The sequence below is a fragment of the Cyprinus carpio genome, chromosome B20 (genome assembly GCF_018340385.1).
Source record: "Cyprinus carpio isolate SPL01 chromosome B20, ASM1834038v1, whole genome shotgun sequence".
NCBI classification, from domain to species: Eukaryota; Metazoa; Chordata; class Actinopteri; order Cypriniformes; family Cyprinidae; genus Cyprinus; species Cyprinus carpio.
In genome coordinates, this window is record NC_056616.1 from 7,227,969 (window position 1) to 7,246,665 (window position 18,697).

Consider the following 18,697-nt stretch of genomic DNA (forward strand, 5'->3'; position numbering starts at 1 on the left):
ATTTCAGTTCTTTTCGATATTCTTATCAGGAGAATATGCCACAAAACGCGTATCCACATAGTCAACCACAGAGAGTTAACTGAACCAATCACTGAAACTTTCTGCAAAGCCTTCTAACTATGGTGTATGTATAGTGTACCTTGATGTTATCCTGGTCGGGCAAGAGTAAGGACATCAAACACAAATCATCTGAAGTACCAAGGAGCAAAAAACTTCAAAATCTTTACATTTTCCACTATTGTAGTTGACAGAGCATTGAAGTGCCCTGGACAGTCTTATCTCGTGGACAGTGCCATGGTGACGTAAAGCATAGGAAGCAGTTAAGTGCACTGGGGTAGGTAGTTAAAGTGTTTTTTTTTTTTTGGTTTGTAGTGTAGCTTAGAGTCAGAATTGAGATGCATGCAAGAGGAGGATTGAGTATAAGTCAAGACTTTGTCCAAGACAAGACCAAGACATACAGTCAAACACAAAGCCTTTCAAAGTATACTCCATTTGATAGCATGCACGGATGCAGGTGGTCGACATGTGAGCTCTAGAAAGTTTCATCTTTTTTCAGTGTCTGCCCTATTGTCTCCTTAAGATATGTCCAATAAAATGTCTTTTGAATTTTTAAACTTAAGTTGTTGCTATCTCATAACTCCTTCACACAAGCGCTTGTCAATACGGGCATCTGTTCTTGTTGCAGTATCCAGTACTATGTTGCTGTTGTTGTTCTGTCTCTTCATTTTCTATTCTAAACCAAGTCCTTGTGGAACAACTGATTTCTCAAGACAAATTCAATGCGCAAATGTGACCTTCGCATACAAAGTATACAGGTGCCAAATCCTTGCTGGTTGAAATGAAATCAGCATCTTCAAAAAGCTGGTCAGCAGAAGGAAGCATGAAGTGCTCCAAAATTTCTTGGTAAACTGGTGCAGTGACTTTGGTTTTCAAAAAACACAGTGGACCAGCACCAGCAGATGACATTGCACCCCAAATCATCACAGACAGTGGAAACTTAACACTGGACTTCAAGCAACTTGGGCTATGAGCTTCTCCATCCTTCCTCCAGACTCTAGGACATTGGTTTCCAAATGAAATATAAAACTTGCTCTTATCTGAAAAGAGGACTTTGGACTAATGGGCAACACTCCAGTTCTTCTTCTCCTTAGCCCAGGTAAGATGCCTCTGACGTTGTTTGTGGTTCAGGAGTGGCTTAACAAGAGGAATACGACAACTGTAGCCAAATTCCTATTACACGTAATGTGCTGCTTGTATTTTGGCTGTTCACGGGAGAGATTTGATTTGTTAAAATCTCCAAGAATTATTAAAATAGAGTCTGGGTACCTTTGCTCCATTTCAGTTATTTGTTCATCCAGCTGTTGTATTGCGGCGCTTATGCACACGCCCAGAGGCATGTACACATTCACGAGAATGAAAGAGGAAAACTTCCACTGCGAATAGAAGGGTTTACAGTTTATGATGAGTTTGAAAAGTCCTTATTGGTGCAGGTGAGGAGAAGTTGTTCATCCGTTTTGTTAGGAAGGGAATGGACATTTGCGAGATGAATGCTTGGAAGTGCAGTTCGAAAGCCGCGAGCACGGAGCTTAATCAGGGCACCGGCGCATTTCCCTCTTCTGCATCTGTATGCGCGTTTGAACAACACGGCTGTACCTCCGACTAAAATGTCCAACAAAATGTCTGAATAATCAAAAAACGGAATATTGTCTTGGATGTGTTGCTTAATGTTAAGGAGTTAGTCTCCGGTAAAACTTATAGAAGAAGAATGACAAAACAGAACAAACAAACAAAAACATCAGAAGAGTTGCAGGGCTCAGTGTTCTGGCTGCCATTTTGTGGTGCCACATCCGGTGATGATGAACAGGGTTTCCAGATTTTCACAATAAAATCCTCCCAATTCTTTCTTAAAACTAGTCCAAAACTAGCCTAATCATGTTCAGGGAGGTAAACATCGCGTTAGTGGGGTTGCGTCAACCTAAAAAGATGAAAAACATCCCACGGCAACAGAGGAAAAAGTAGCCCAATTCCGCGGGGAAAATATGGATTTGGCAACAGTTACGCAGCGCGCCGTCATACGGAAGTAAACACAGAGGAGGTAATGTAATTGATTATGCGTTTATTTATAGCGTGATCTGGTGCAGAAGCCAGCAAAATTATGCACAGGCAATATAAAAAAATAAAGACAAGATGTGACAAAAGAAAGCAGAGTTTTGAAACTTTTATGATATGAGCCCATGTGTTTTGCTTGTAGAGTTGTCACTGTAATACACATGAGTTCTGACACATCATACTTCCACTGATTACCTTTCGCTACTGTCTTGATAACTTTGGGTATGTAAAATCTTTGAAGTGTCTCCCATCAGCTCAGAATTATGACGAATGTCGATCTAGAGTGACGTAAAAGCTGCATGAAATTCAACCTGACCATTCAGACTGCGGTCGCATTGCAAAACATCTGACATGGATCGGATTTAGTACCACATATGGAAGTGGCACAAATCAGAATTGAAAAGATTAGATTCCATGGGGTTTGTGTTGTTGTGTCATGACAAAAACAGATCTGAGTCACGTGAGCAAAGAAAATCAGATTTGGGCAACATTTGCCTGCAGTGTGAATGTAGCCTAATTGGTTTTGTTGATGTGATGTAGCTCACGTATGGCTCTTAATTTAATTAATTATTTAAAATTGTAATAAAGTTAATTATTATTATTAATTTATTCAGTTGTGTCTAAAAAAAAATGAAAAATGCTACGTTTAGGCATCACAAAATCGTGTAGTGTAGCTTATTCTTGTGATGGCAAAGCTGAATTTTCTGCAGTCTTCGCTCCAGTTGCACTAAGACTTAGCCTCGTTGAAATAAGTTATGTTTCCTGAGAAGTTTAACTTAGCTGTACTGGTACAGCTAAAACAATGAGAATTTATATTTGTCATTAGCCCTGCCTATGCTCTATTAGGTTCTGTTGGAAAATTGTTATGCAATAAATCTAAATGACAGTAGTGTTGGTCCAACCTCATTGGATTGTGGTTAGACTGATAGAGCTTTCTTTCCGTAATGGGCAGGGAAAAGCAGGTCTGGGATAATGCTGCTCCACTTGCTACACTACAGTTTAAGACTGTGCCTTTAATGAGAGGGGTAACGGGCCTAGATGGCTAGAGGCAAAGGGAAGCCTTTGTGAACGGCAATATCCTCTTGGAATTAAATTGCCAAGTTCAACTTTGATCCTTTGGAGATGAGATTTTATTTAGTCCAGCATTGGTTTTTCCCCCACCCACCCTCTCTCTCTCAACTGCCCCTGTTTTTTATTCCCAGCAACTGGGTAGAGATCAGTGCAGTTGTTGAAGAGGGGAGTGTATAAGAATATATGAAAAGGTGGCTCAAGAATGAGTAGGCTACTATATTTGTGGCCTTAGGGAGTGGTCAACCCCAATGATGTGCTGCTCTCTCTTCATTATCTCATTTTCCCTCTCTCTGTGTTAGGTGTAAACACACAGAATCATAGAGGGAGCTAGGGTGGGCCCGTCAAAATAGGGGTTGTCTTCTCTAGCTGACAGATATGTGTGTGGTCTTCCAGGATTTGGGAAACAGACCTAACCAAAGAGGTCAGCAGCCATGATCATCAAGCTTGGCTCAACAAATCAAGCTTTGCCCAAGACACTTTGCAAAACTTTTTTCTTGCTTTCTATGCAGATCTTCTGAAATTACTTAAATGTAGAATTCTCTGTTGTTGCCTAAAATTAGATCATTCAGAACAATTGTATTGATTCTGGTCATTTCCATTATTAGGCCGAATGGGTGCTGTTTAAAAAAAAAATAAAAAAATCTAGCTTGGTCAGGACCCCATTGGAGTCACTTTTTAATGCACAGGGTACCCCTTTAGTGACATTTTTCAACACACAGTCTACTCTGTTGGCTTTCAGTTGTTGGGCTTCTGTGTCAGATCAGGACTCTTTTATTCTTTGCATGCATTTGTGAAAATAGAAAAGGTTTTACAGTATATACATTGATGCTTTCATAAATATTTGGTGAAAAAGCATTTTAGTTTATACTTAATTGTTGGTTAAAAATGCATATTGTTCTGAATTTACTATGATCTTAATAAAAATGCACTAAGTATATTTATTATTAGATTTTTACATTGTTTATACAAGTTTTCTTTCTTTCTTCATATTTTTATAATTATCAAAAAATCTTCAGAAAGAAATTTTGCGACCATATTCTCAAAAATCTTACAGACCAGCCAAAAAATTGTGCCCTCCAGGTAAATTTCATCAAGTTCTTCCCTAAACATGCTTTGGCATGTTTGAGTTTTTCTAACAAATTTCCTCATTAAATACTTTTAGTTTCAGATAAAATGTTTGAAGTTTCACTTCAGATCTGCCTTTGCGTACCTAAAGAATATCCAGTGCTGGGAATCCCCAGCGTTATAGCTTCAGGCCGAATTAGCCTGGATTTAGAGCAGTCTGACGCCTCAAAACACAAAGCAAAGTCAATGAATGACTGTAAAGCAATCAACAGGAACTACAGAGTCTGTTGTTGGTTCTTTTGCCAAGCCGCGTTAGGTTGTAACTAAACTGTTGTGCTTGCATAATATTCACTTACTGGATAATTATAAAGGAAAAGATACCAGGTTCAAGGCCAGTTGATGCGAGCCAATGGACAGTGAAGGGTTAAGTGTGTTTCCTGCAGGAGAATAAATTAAATGCGGCCATAATCACATTGCAGGAATGCAGTCAGTGTACTCTTGTGCAACACCCCCTAAGCCCTGGCTCTGCTCCACTCTCTCAGCGCCTCACACAAAGATGGCTTTGTTCTCTCCCCCTCTCCCTTTTCTCTTTCTCTTTCCCGACTTTTCATTTCTTTGCCTCCTTCTAACTCTCATTTGCTCTCCTCTATCCCAGTTTTACTTTCCCTCTCTCAGCCAGTAAGTCAGTGTTCCTCTTTTCCACTTTTACTTTCTCTCTTTTTCTTGGATTCTGGGTTTTTCCCATACCTTCCCCTACTTTTATTTTGTTTGGAAGATCATATTTCTGGACTGCCATGTTTCATTTTGTTCATGTTGTGTAATTGCTTGTTTTCTCTAGAAGAAAATCTTTATGATTTATAAAGAAAATCATCCTTTTTTACATCGCCCAACTGGAGAACCGTATCTACAATGTGCTTTCAATGACTAGACTATCAGATATACATTAATGCAAAATTGGGTTTTGCATTGTTATTGATGACCAACTTAGAACCAACCTGTTTGCAAAAGTTTGAGGAGCCAGAACCTGACCAAATTGTAACCAAAACAACTTTGAACTTCACACTTTAGTTATGTTTTGAGCCACTTCCCAAGCTCCTATTAGAGAGTCATTGAGAGAATTGTCCTGCTTAGAGGCGGTTCATTTTCGGTTACTGATTTACCCAGGTGTTGGGTAATTTCTGGAAATTCATTCCTTCTTGCCTGATCAATTGGTGAAAAGACATGCAAGAACTGGTAGGATTTCTTCTAGGAACTGTCATCTGCTCACATCTCGGACTGCAGCTGCTGCTCTGTATTCCAGCCACACGTGCATCCATGTGAATATGAAAAGAAACCAAAACGAAAGCCTCAGCATTAGCCATGTTTCCCTTAAGATTAATTAGTTTCACAGGTGATGGTGCTTTACCAGTGCTCATTGAGTGTATGTCTGTGTGCACACAAGCACATGTGCAGATTTCTGTCTGTACTTGTGTGTCAGTGTCATTGTTGAACAGAAACCCCCTTCTATTTAAGTGCTAAACAGAATGACTCACCCTGTCACAGCTGCAGATGTCCGTACTCCCAGGACTCAGTGTTCCTCTTTCAGCAGAGGGCATTTCATGCATGGGTACCAAAACCCCTGAAAGTAAAACTGGCTGTTCAGTAACTTTCAGTCAAACCCAGACAGACAGAGCCCTGTCAGTTGGATTCTTCTTCCTGATCCCCAAGGCCTAGCCTATAAAGAATGAGGTTAAGTCGAGCTACATGAACGACCCTGACCCTACCTCAAATGAAAAACAAGCCTGCAAACAATGGTGTTTACTGTCAATGATGGTTATCATCCAATTCATTAAATTTATATCGAGATTATGTAAGGGCAATTACACAACTGCAATCCCCCCTTTTTGTTCTTCATATTTTGGCTCTGTTGAAAAGCCGCAGTGTCCTCAAATCTCCACAGAGGAAATGGAGCATTTTTGATTCAGAACATTTTTTGCTGATGTCCCCAGCCTTGGCTCACAAAGGACAAAACGAGGCCCTTATTTAGCTGCCCCTTTGCCAGGCCACATGGAGGATTTGTGAGTTCAATGGGATCTGCAGGAACAACAAGGGAACAACGAAACTCTTCATTCTGTCAGGAAAGCATGGCAGAGGATCCTGGACCTACAGCCTGTTTTCAACTTATTTGAAGCCTGGACAACATGAAAGTAGCATTTTTCCCCCCAGCGTGTCTAAGCTGAAGCCTCACATTATTTTCACACAGATAAACTTGAAACAAAAGGCCTTGGCTGACTCAATGTTTCCAGCAGGGTGAGGAGTAGAGGGATTTTACAGAGCTGTACCATGTGTCTTGGCCAGTACCGCACTGACTCATTATTAGCAATCAGTGTTGGATCTGGATGCCTTTAGCTGCTGTGGTTCTGCGGGGTAAAGGCTCCCATGATTGTGAGACGTTTTTCGAGCTGCTCATCTCTGTAATTTAGCAGTTTGGTTTGATTATTGTGGGGGTTTTGTTTCGACTGAACCCAGAATAGCTCGGGGGTTTTGCAAATCATTTCTGTTTCCTAAGACATACTACTCAAGTGCAGAAACAGATTCTGATGGGGCTGACAGGTTCTCTGCAGCTCTGGTTTCTCAGTGCCCAGACTGATGTGTCCCCCTAATGAGAAGTTTTCTGGACAGCGGTGCTCCAGGTGAGGGGGCCCTTTCTGTGTTACCTTATACAGCAGCAGGTTTCACTAAGGTGTTCATTTCAAGAAACCTTTTATCTCCTTCTCCCAGCCCTCCAGACTGCATCTGAGCTTCATAAATCAAAGAGGCAGAGTCGCAGGGGTCGATATGAGAGCCCTCGAGAAAAGTCGTCTCTTGTTCGCTCTGTGCTTGTCCTGGTTCAACAAGTTGGGCCTCGCGAACCGGGTCACTTCTTTTAAATCTGAAATACTTCATGCAGCTACTAAGTTCTCAAAGCACTTATATGCCATTTCCAAAAGGGCAGCATGAAGAACGGTGAGCGTCAGGCCATGAACACCCCTCCTAAGCTACAGGTTTCCATTCGCTATTTCCTGTCTCGGCACTCTAGCAAGGACTTGCCCCATGTGTTCTGCTTTATGGAGTAATAAAAAAGCGTAATAGCTCTCATCTATTCTTGTTAACAGCACAGTGTGCGCTTGTCTGAGTGTGACAAAGGGTGAGAGAAAGACTGGATATGAAGTGAATTTGAATCGGCCCCCTTGAAGGCATATGTAAACATTTACAGTTTGTCTGAAGCTGCTGGTGTGATTACAGAGGCCTTACTGTACAGAGGCAGTCAAATGGAAAATGCAGAGCACATGAGTATGAGTGGCCTACTTGCTGGAGAGCATTTCCCAACCACTCTGCTTCATGGTATTAGCAGGGCGCTGCCTCTCGAAACTAATGTGTTGCGTCTGATATAGAGGCTTGTTGGGAGATCCAGTCAACATCCGTCTACACTCTGTTCAAGTATGTTTATGGGTTTGCTTATCTCCAGATTGAATAGATGCCGTAGTACAGGGAGGGGATCAGTCTTGGCGGCGTAGAGTGATGCAATGGAAACGCAACCAGATGAAGTAAATAATAATGTTTGTAAGCAGCATGTTCATGCTTAGAACATTGGAATACCAGCCACGTGAAATCAGCAGTCAGTTCTGAAGGATTCATCCAATACAAACCCTCGTTATGATGTGTCATGTGTTTTTACTGGTTGTTATTGTTACGGTGTACTGGAGAAATCAGTCATGCCTGTTATTACTCCAAGCATGGAAGCTGCCAGTGTGTGGGATGCTAATATCACTCAAAGGTTGTACATTGGTCTTAAGGGCGTTCACATTGATAGCGATGTGTGATGTCAAAGCGACAGACATCATTCTTTTTCAGTGAAAGCCCATGTAACAGAGATGGTCCTGATGCAACAGCTTTTTACAAATAAGCAATGCAGGGAGTGCCTACAGTGATCTTCCAACTGAACAGATTTTTGCTGATGGGGCTTCACTGGAAGTTTGGTGTTCATGTATTTGCCTTCTATTCTAGGGCCCCATCATGAGGTTTGGACTGAAAATGAAACAAGACTAGCATCCAGCCTCATGGGAGACGTTTTTCTCATGAAAAACCAGAGTTTGGGCATCAAGAGGTTTCATAATGAGCGTCACGGCCACAGGAATGACAGTAGCAAAACATAGCTGGACGTGTACTTAGCCATGTTCTACATTGTCGTCCCCCACAAACCTAGCCACATTAAATTTGGCACTCATTTTCCTCAGCTGCTCACTAGGAGTATGTTTGCTTGGGTTTTATGGGAATTCATATTGGATGTTTAACCGCTTCGGGTTTCCTTACCAAGACTTAAAGCACCATAGATTACAATGGGGGATCAACCTTAGGGCTCTGTGGAGGCCTTATTTCCTCCCGCAAACTTTCACTCAAATTGATGTCTATGTGTTTACTGTATATATGAGTATAATACCTTCATGATGTCAGTCTGTGCCAAAGTAAAACCAACCCCTATTTTTCTTGTCACGTCTGTTTTGGAGTCTTTTTTTGTAGCGTTTACCAGAAACATGAGCCAGTTAAATCTAATAAGGTAAACTAGGGGGACAGTGGTTAGCACAAAGGATTGCTCATAGGTCAAATATAGGGATAAAGAGAAATCTTGCAGATGGCAATTTTTAGAAAGAAATCATTTGTATTCATGTTGTCTTCATACTTAAATATAAAATATAAAGTACTTATAATTAAAATAATAATAAAATAGTACTTACTGACAGTGATTAGGGGTCCTCTGTGATTATATATATTAGGGGTGTAACGGTTCGGTTCTATACGACGGCGCAGTGGTGTCACGGTTCGGTACGTTTTCGATACAGGGGGCGGGGTAATTGGTTATTGTGCAACGTTGGAAATATTTCTGTTTTAAAGCAAGAAGGTGAGCCAATGGATATCACAGAAGCAATGTGCAAACTTTATGCATGAGTTTTCCCGGTGAACGTCTTAATTTCAGTTAATTCACTATGCAGAAAGTTAAAGTAAAAACGAAATGACGGAGTAATGGCAGAGCTTTCGGCATCTGACGCACATATTCTCTCAGAGACTACTGATCTACTTCAACATATACTGATAACGGTACAACTGTTTTAGTTTATTCCCTTAATATTTCTCTTGTGGCCCATACATAGTGGAAAAAAAAATGAGAAGAAACTTTTTTTTGTGAAAAGACCTTTTTTAAAACATTTTAATCGAGGAGTGTTTTGAATGATCTTTTTTTATATTTGTAGCATTTTAGTTAATTGGTTATTATTTTGTTATAATTTAATTGTAATCTTAATTTAATAATAAAAGTAACTTCATAATAATAACAGGCCTAATAAAATAAGAATGTAACCGGCCTACATTAATTGAAAATGCCAAATACTCTTAATATTGCTAATAATTTTCGAATCTTGCCGATATTCAACTGATAGTTGAATCATATGTTTGGGGGCGGGGCAAATACATTGAGTCAAGTCAGACATTTAACAGCCACATAAAGCCTACTGATGTTAACACACAGGGAAAATGTGTAACGAACGCCTCGCAGATACAAACAGGGTAAATAATGTTTTATGTTTTGATTAAAAGACACTAAACGTCAACGAAACTCTAACAATTCCCAATTATAATGTTAGCCTATATGATAGTAGTTATTAATGTTTTGCATTTCTGTTTTGAGCTGCGTGTGCTGACGATGACCAGAAGAGTGACGCATTTGACAGCAAGTTTTTCATCAATGGGATTAAACTCATCATTTCATATAGAATACGCTTTGTTATTTATACAACATAAAGTTAATATTAGGACTTATAGGCTATCTGCAAAAAGGGCCCAAATGCACATGAACGTGTCTGCTCCTGCTCGCGCTGCGCACTGAAGAGATAATCACCATAGTACTACAATGAAGCGCTTGACTCAACCAAATGCATCTTATATCAGGTAAATAATATATCCACGATATATATAAACTGGCTGAAATCACTTGTACCCTATCTGATCTAAAAAATCCAGTCTCTGCCTGTGTCAGTTTGAGTCTTGTTAAAGTTTTAAATCCCTTCCGCCAAGATGCTTCGCCATTGGTCATGGATTATGGAAAGTGAAACGTAAATCTATAGGGGTGGTTATATTTATTCACGCACTTTAAAATATTTATTTGAAGCTTCTTTCTTTTCAGATTCTTATTTACAGCTTTATCATAAAGGCTGTATATTAACTTATTGGGAGAAAACCGGTAGTTCTATGTGAAATCAGACATTTGACCTCCATATGGCATAATCATAACACCCCGCAAATATTTGACTGTGAGATTGGTAGTCGAATCAGGCTCCTCGAATCAAAGCATCGAATCGTCGACTATTCGGGGTCACCCCTAATATATAAATATATATATATATATATATATATATATATATATATATATATATATATATATATATTTATATATATATATATATATAAGGCACAACGGGGCTAAAGCCGCCCCGGAGTAAAAGATGCCTTTGATATTATTTTCCTATTTGATATTATTTTTAGAAAACATTGGCTTAGTAACTTCCAAAACATCCCTAATATATATATACTTACTTAAAGGAATTTTAAAAATTGTTTCATTTGCAGGTTTTTTTCCCCCCAAAAAGTAAAACAATTGAAAAAAGTCTGCACACTCCACACAAACTGTCTGTTTATTGTTTAAAGAATAGCTATTTTTCTATATTGAAGTCTCTTCACAGTTTTAGTCTCTTAGTTGTTTTCATGGTTTAAACCACACCAAAAAATATCAAAATTAATCTTTATCCTTTTATGTTTTCTAGGGAACGAAAACCCAGAAAGTGTTTTAAACCAAGGAACAGATCCGGGGCTTCAGCCAATCAGAGTGAGGACGGGGTTGATCTACAACCTTTCCCAAGCCACACCTTCTACTTGTTAAGAACTTCCTTTGGCCACAGAATGCAGTGGCTGTTATTGCCCTATTTAAAGGCCAGTAAACAAATGTGAAGTGACTAATGTTTTCTATGTCAGTTCAACTCTCAATGCCGTCCATTATCTGAAGATAACGATGTGTGATGATGCATTTGAACATCAAGGTTATTTCGACTGTCATTTGGTGACTATAGTGACTACCATGAGGTATACAGAATTTAATATTTTTCATCCACCATAGCTATTCCTAACACCATGACTGCTCTATCGTTTCTTTCAGGTACAAGCCATGGTTAAACATTGCAGGAACATGTGGTGGACAGACACAAAGCAGACAGATTGGACTTTGTAGAACATTACCTTAGTTTTCATCCAGTTAGAAAACTGCAACATCAGTCAGCTATTGATTGACAGACGTATTTTTCCTCTCGCTGCTCGTGTGATAAGACAGGAGTCTTGGACAAACGCTTCTTGACCCTGACTGGCCGTTGCCATGGCTTCTATTCCCATGACTCCTGTTCCCATGGTTCCTCTGCCTTAAAGGGAAGTTTGTCTGATTAGATGAACAATGGTGTTATTTTGGGTGGTTCCTCCTTTTTTGCCTTGTTTTGCTTTTGGTTGTATATGTGCACAGATACGCATTGACACATTCTTTGTATTTAATTTTATGACCTGTTCCTTCCTAATACAGCTTTTATAAAGTTCCAACATAAATAAATGCAAACTCAAGGTCTTCCAAACTCTTAATTATTTTGATTTCATTAGCAGATTCTGCTCACAGTGCAGACGGCGGTGACATCTTTAGCTCTCGGCCAGCAGATAAAGTCAGTTGTGACAGCCAAACACGCAATGCTGAGTAGGTGTTCTTTCTGTCTATCTTTTTGTTTTATCCTCTTTCTGTATATCTCTCCTCCCTTCCCCCCGTAAGCGGGCTGAGAGTTGACATGTTTTGACAGATCTTTTAATGGTTGACCTGTGGCGATATCGCTGCCTGTAGCGAATGGAGGAAAAAACTCTTTCCTTCCAAAGAAACTCCTTCCTCCCCTGCAAACCAGAAGGCAAAAATCAGAGTAGAGAGTCATGAGATCCTGACGTGGGTGCAAAGTCCACAGTAATCAGTGCTCATCCAAACCAGCCACACAAAAAGATCATGCACACATCTGCTTGATGTCGAATATCAGTAGATTTCAATTAGCCTTGAATCTTTTTTTTTTTTTTTTTTTTTTTTTTTTTTTTTTTTTTTGGATTGATGAAATTGGATGCTTTTGACCTCAAGTCAGTTCTGTTCAGAACCTTTTGTTTTGTTCTGCTTTCAAAGTCTTATTTAGTTATTGCACTGACTTGAGGTTAAACCAACAACCACACGTTCCCTAATCTTGAAACTCCCCGAAATGCCCCTTTTAGTGCAAATAGTTTCAATCTTCTGATACTGTGAACTCGAGAGCAGAGCTCTTTTTGATTATTCATTGCCCTCTGAAACACTCAACAAAAAAAGAGCTGATAGAGGAATTACAAAGTCTAAGCGAGTATTGCTCAACTGCGACTTTGGCCTTATTTCTCATGTCTGTTCTTAAAGGCATAGTGACCCACAGCCCTGGTGCGAATGGGCACGGACTGTCAAGTGTGTGTTCTAGAAAGAGTAACTAACAATTACAGCACTTTTCCCAAAAATGACAAGCACTTGATTGCTGTTATGCTTTGCTATGTAATGTTTTAAAGGTTTGCCTCACATAAAAAAATTATATTATGTCATTGTTAACTTCCTCATGAAAAAGACCCAATGACAATTATATACAGTAAAAATAAATTATATAATTTTCTGACTAGTCTTCAGTAAGCAGCATGAACAATTTTAAAAGATTCTTTGATAATTGGAAAATTAAACAGCATTTATTTAAAATATATGCAATTTTGTAACAATCTAAAAGTCTTTACTGTTACTTTACATCCATTTAATAGAATTCATTTATTTTTGAAAATCTTTCTGACCCCACACTTTTAAACCATAATGTAATATCTAATTTTATTATATCTAATATGATTAGTAAATGACAACAGGATTTTCCATTTTGGGTAACTATTTCTTTAAAGACCAAAGGCTAAAGCAGTGAAACTGCTGAACTTTGTACTACACATATGGTCATCTGGCTCCTATCTGCTATGATTGTATTCATGATCACAGCTTTCCTCAGGAATTCTCTCTCAAAAGAGAAATTAAACTAAAACCAAGCAAAGACTGACAGTGCTCGCAGAGCATGGATGCTTGTTCGGTGACGTAGGAAGCAAACATGCACTATAGACTGCTAGTCCCAGCACAAGACCCCTCCTGACTGTTACTACAGTAACAAACTGTCTGTTCTCAAGGGGCCTGTGCTTTCTATCTAGTAGTCCCGTCATTGCCAGTACTTTTGAATGAGATTCAAAAAGCCATAGACATCCGTGCCAGGAAAAGACATAGTTCAGGGGCTTTTCACATCCTTACTACTGGGCCGGGACAGAATTTTGATTTCCTGTGTTTGAGCACTTTTCCAGGAAAACAGTTTGAGCTGTTTAGCTGGTTCATTAACAGCCCCACGTTTCATAGCGTTCAGCTGTATTGGGATCAGTGTGGAATGCAAGTTTGTGGAGGAATAAGAATTTATCCAGAGAGAATGTCAAAATATGGCATGAAATAATAAGCACAGCTGTTTGAATTAGAGTTGAGTATCAGAGCCAGTGGCCTTGCTATGATGAACTAAAGAAAACAACTTTTTGAAACCGTTTTGAGGCAGAAAAAAAGACAAGGTCAGTTTGCTTATAAATAGGTATTTTATTGATTTAAACTGCAATCTGTCGTTACAAAAGAAACATATTGATGTGAACAGCAGTAGCTGCTAACATAGGACACATTCGACTGTAGCTCGCTCAATGTCAATCCTGTTAACCTCGAATTTCAACTAAAATCTATATAACGACTCTGGATTACAATCCTAAAAAGGTTCAAGACTCTTGGAATGTACTGTTAGGCACTTAGCAAGTAGAAGTGGTCCAAAATCTGTAAATAAATAAGAATTTTGAGTCATAACAAATCAAAACAACACATGCTTGCTGGTATACATAACATGGTTTCAAAATGGGCAAAATAGATAACACAAATGCATATTTAACAATTCCCTTATTAACCGTCCATTTAGATCGAAATGCTGCTGCGATCAGAGGTTCGGACCACTGCAAGGGTCATGAGATTTGCACTATGATGCATTTATTGATTATGATTTGTTCATACCAAAAGGAGTCTTAATGAGAGGATCCCAGTCTAAACATCAGATTTCTAAAATCACAGGCACAGGACTGTTATTGTCAAGACAACTCGGTTTACATTCTAGACGGTCGGAGCCAAATAATAAAGGATTATAAAGGCATAAACATCCTGAAACTGCAGTCCAACATTAGGGAGAAAAATAATAAATAAAATGCAAAACAATCCTCTTTGCATTCTCATTTTAAATTAAGTTTCACTTTAAAAATAAATCAAAATGTAGTTACAAAATGTCATTGCAGTATAATATATTAACTGTTGAAACTTAACGAAAAAAAGGTCTTCACAATCTTACGATTAATACGGAAGATCATAATTTAATATAAAGGAAAATATATTCTATTGTTTCATTATCCAGATAAATACAAACAAAATAAAAAATGCTTACAATCAGCAATAAATACATTTTGATAAGTTAAATAAGCACTGACAAGCAAAACTTTCCGTTTGAAAGTTCTCATTTGCAAACAGAAAATACCAACAATAATTGTAATGATGCAATAATAACTAGATTATAACAATGGTGGGGGAAATACAATATTGAATTAATGATAGAACATTTCAACGATCTGTTTGCAACGAAACAATTAGTGGCCACGGAAGTCACATCTTTAGTGGTAACATGAACAGGAAGGACATCTTCTCTCACACATCATCTCTTTTACATAATCCCAACAACCAGAACACACTATTTTAGCCCAAGGGATCACATGTTCTAGGGATAATTACCACGGTGACAGCGCATTTAGCACCACTAGACGTACAAATATCTTTCAGAATGATTCATACAAATCTAAGATGGGTTTGATTCTTTTTCTTTAAATCTTTTCTACCCCAGATCTCCCAAAATCAATGTGATTGAACAAGTAGGAAACTAATTGCTTGATAGGCACTTAAAGTCCCGAGGATCTACCGGCGAGGGTCTTCCGCAAGAAAAGTGGCACTTCCAGGTCTGTAAAGCACGTCATTGCTATAATATTCAGTAGATTCTTCAAACAAGAAGGTCCTTGAACAATTTTGAAAACTCTTGCTTTTTAGTTCGAACATTATGAACTAAATATGGATTTGTTTAACACGTTCCAGTGAGGATTTTGAGACCTCAATGATTCAGTGGGCCTTGAGGGGAACAGTTCGTTGTTTTTGCATTACATCATGCGTGTTAAAGACATCTAGGGAGGCTTGGAAATACGCCGAAGGTGGATGCTACAGGGTAGAATGCTTTCTGATTTGACTCAGTGGCTACGGGAACACTGTACTTTAGTCCACTTCTCTGCTGTAAACAAAGCAAGGACAGGAAGGGATTGCTAGGAGGAAAATTACTCTCTTTCTCGCCAGCTCTCTCTGTGCTTTCTCTCTCACACCTGAAACCTCCGTTTTAATCATCAGAGATGGAGAGTCTACTGAAGATGGGTAGGCGACGTGTCGCATCCAGCACAGGTGACTCGGATCCACTCTGGCTGCCCAGGCTGCTCTGGTAACCCTCCTGGTCGGAGAGGGAATCCGGAGGGCTTGGGGGTGACTCGGACATTGGCCTGAAGAAGGAAGGTGCGGTGGGAGAATGAGGACCAGGCAGATCAGGAACAGTGGTGCCACCTAAACTGGGCGTAAACAAGTTGGCAAACTCTTGACTGGAGTAAGTGAAGGGGTTGCTGGGCCACTCGTTGACGTCTTCGGTGGAAAATATGGGCGGAGGTGTGACAGAGGTCGGGCTGTCCTGGGAGCCACCTGAGCTTGTGAAACCAGCAAAACTGTAGCTGTGATGAAGGCGGGGGCGCTCCATCTTGTTGAAGGCGGAGAGAGGAGGGGGTCCACAGCGCTCCTCTGCATTGTGGATGAAGTGGCAGCGCGGCCCATACGGGCAGTAACCAATGCTGTGGAAGGTGCGACAGAGCTCGGTCTTGTACTTGGGGTGGCGATTTAGACTACGAAGCTCATGCATCCCATGGGCAAACTGACACTTGTCACCATATTTACAAGTGCCGTTCTCCTCGAAGGGCCTGCAGAGTTCGGTCTTATAGCGGCTTGAGTTGACCTGGCTGTTTCCGTTGGCACTAATGCACGTGATGTTGCTCGGCCTTAGACGCTCCCCGTTCTCAGAGTAGGACCGGTCACGGAAGCGGTTCTCCTTGTTGTTGCTGCTCCCGTTCATTGAAGCCGAGCCGTCCATCTTGAGGCTGTTGATAAATTGGTTCTGCGTTGATTTGGAACTGGTAATGGACACGGAGTGGCGGCGCTGGTAGAGTCCCACTGAAGGGGTACCCACCACCTTCCTGTCCAGCAGGGACCCGGTGGGGGTAAAAGGGGTATTGGCACCGGTGGTGGGGACAGACTGTAAATGGGGACTGGAGAGGGGACTGTTGTAGCTCATCACCTTATTGTTCTGAAAGTCAAGGGAAGAAAAAAAAAAACAATGTCTCAAAAATGTGGCATGACTATGACTCCCTTTGCTCCAGATACCACCAGTGGGAGTTTATTATGTGTTGATGGTATTGTCTGTCTACAGGTCAGGTCTTCAGGGCCTGGATTTAATTCTGTTTTAAGGCTTGTTTTTTGAAGAGAGAGAACTAATAACCCTGAACTTTTAACCTAGCCAGCAATCTCTTAAAAAGTAAAAGGTTTATTAAGTCATAAAAGATGAAAATGCACAAGACTCATGTATCATCTCCAGTTACTGCACAAATTGTGCGCAATACAATGATAATTTATTGCACAACCAGTAACTACAAAAGCCCTTTTCTACTGTAATAAAGTTACAAAACCTTTAGTTTTTTTATAAATGTATTGGGGATAAGAACACAATAGACAACATATGTGTCTGTTGGACAGCTCTGGCCATTTTGTTGTATTATATTTTTTTTCTTGTTCAATAAGTGTCAGGTGGCTTGTTAAGTTTTATGCCAATAGTTCAACAAAAACTATATTGTCATTTATTTGCCGTATAAAACTCCATGCTGAATAGTGAACAATACTCCAGTTCTATTTAGGTCAAATAACAGCACTTTGTGAGGAATTAAAGTCATTATTGACTGATAATATTCCCATCAGTAACAGCTCTCAAAGATGATTAGCAGTTGATTCTATTAAAGTATGGAGGGACATATTAGGGTTGATCTATATTACTGATGCCAAACACTATTGGTTCCCGTATGTCACGTGATAGCGACCCGATGTTTGAAATGAATGGCCTTTAAGAGCAACAGCAGCGGGTAAGATTAATAGCAATAATGACTTTTTTTTTTTTTTTTTGTTACGAGTTTAAACACCACCATCCATTATAATTAAATCAAAATGCAATTTCCTTTTTGTGTTTTCTGGAAGAAAGAGATACAACACTGCACTGGAATAGCATTCGTGAGTAAACTGTTCTTAAGTTTGGGGCTAACAACCCCTTTATCGTCGGTTTAAGCCTTGTGTTCAGTTTCATTCCGTGCAGCTATTTTGAATGTAAGAACGCGCCCTGCATGAATGCCCCTTAAAGCGTTCTGCTGAAAACCATAGTACTACGTCACAGGGCGCGTTCCTGCATTCAAAACAGCTGCATGTTCACACAGTACAATGTTGCATTGCTTACAGATAGCTTCATATGCTCACAACTGACCTATAGATCATTTTAAAAGATACATGTAACTAAACTGATATGCCATAAATCAACCAAAATTGCTGATTAAATCCTACAGTGGTTAAGAAAGGTTAATTATTAAAAGTTGAAGTCTAACCCCAATATGTTACTCATAATGAATCACTAGTTGATTAAATTCAAATGAAACCTTCCTCCGTGTTGTGTTTAATCGAATCCAGGGCAAATAATGCACAACTTGTTTTACTGATGACGCATAAACGCGGATGAATTAAACTATTCTAATCTATTAGCTTTCCTTACTCTTTCCTAATCGATTAGCAATCGATAACCGCAGATCACGAGAAGCACAAGACTAGATAAAAGTACAAAAGCAAGATTCCCGTCCCACTTTTTTTCTCTAAACACACGCACGCGCACATAAGCCAGAAAAGTTTGACATCGGTGTAGAAAACAGGATCTCAGACAATTGCTACATTTTGTGCATAAAGATTATGAGATATTGAGCTGTTACTCACTCATTTAAACTTTTAAAACGCTTAAATCGACTTCCCAAAAATATAAATTACCTTATTCGTCACTTCGTAGTCGAAGAAGGAGGACACAACAGTTGCAGTCATTGTCGAATCGGGGGT

The 18,697-nt window shown here is 39.6% G+C and overlaps 2 protein-coding genes across 2 annotated transcripts in view; one reads left to right on the forward strand and one right to left on the reverse strand.

Annotated features, from left to right (window-relative positions):
* rad51b (RAD51 paralog B) overlaps window positions 1-14,753 on the forward strand; it is a 46,824-nt gene extending 32,071 nt beyond the window's left edge. The window contains 2 exon segments of the mRNA XM_042747077.1: window positions 11,079-11,140; window positions 11,468-14,753. Of these exon segments, the coding sequence (XP_042603011.1) occupies window positions 11,079-11,140; window positions 11,468-11,539 (134 nt within the window). The 3' untranslated portion in view covers window positions 11,540-14,753.
* The window catches only part of LOC109113311 (mRNA decay activator protein ZFP36L1-like), a 4,889-nt gene continuing 168 nt past the window's right edge, over window positions 13,977-18,697 (reverse strand). The window contains exons 1-2 of the mRNA XM_019126099.2: window positions 18,632-18,697; window positions 13,977-16,865 (exon numbers count right to left, since the gene is read on the reverse strand). The exon at window positions 18,632-18,697 is cut by the window's right edge and continues 168 nt beyond it. Coding sequence (XP_018981644.1) covers window positions 15,861-16,865; window positions 18,632-18,682 — 1,056 coding nt within the window. The 5' untranslated portion in view covers window positions 18,683-18,697 and the 3' untranslated portion in view covers window positions 13,977-15,860. The remainder of the gene's footprint in view (window positions 16,866-18,631) is intronic.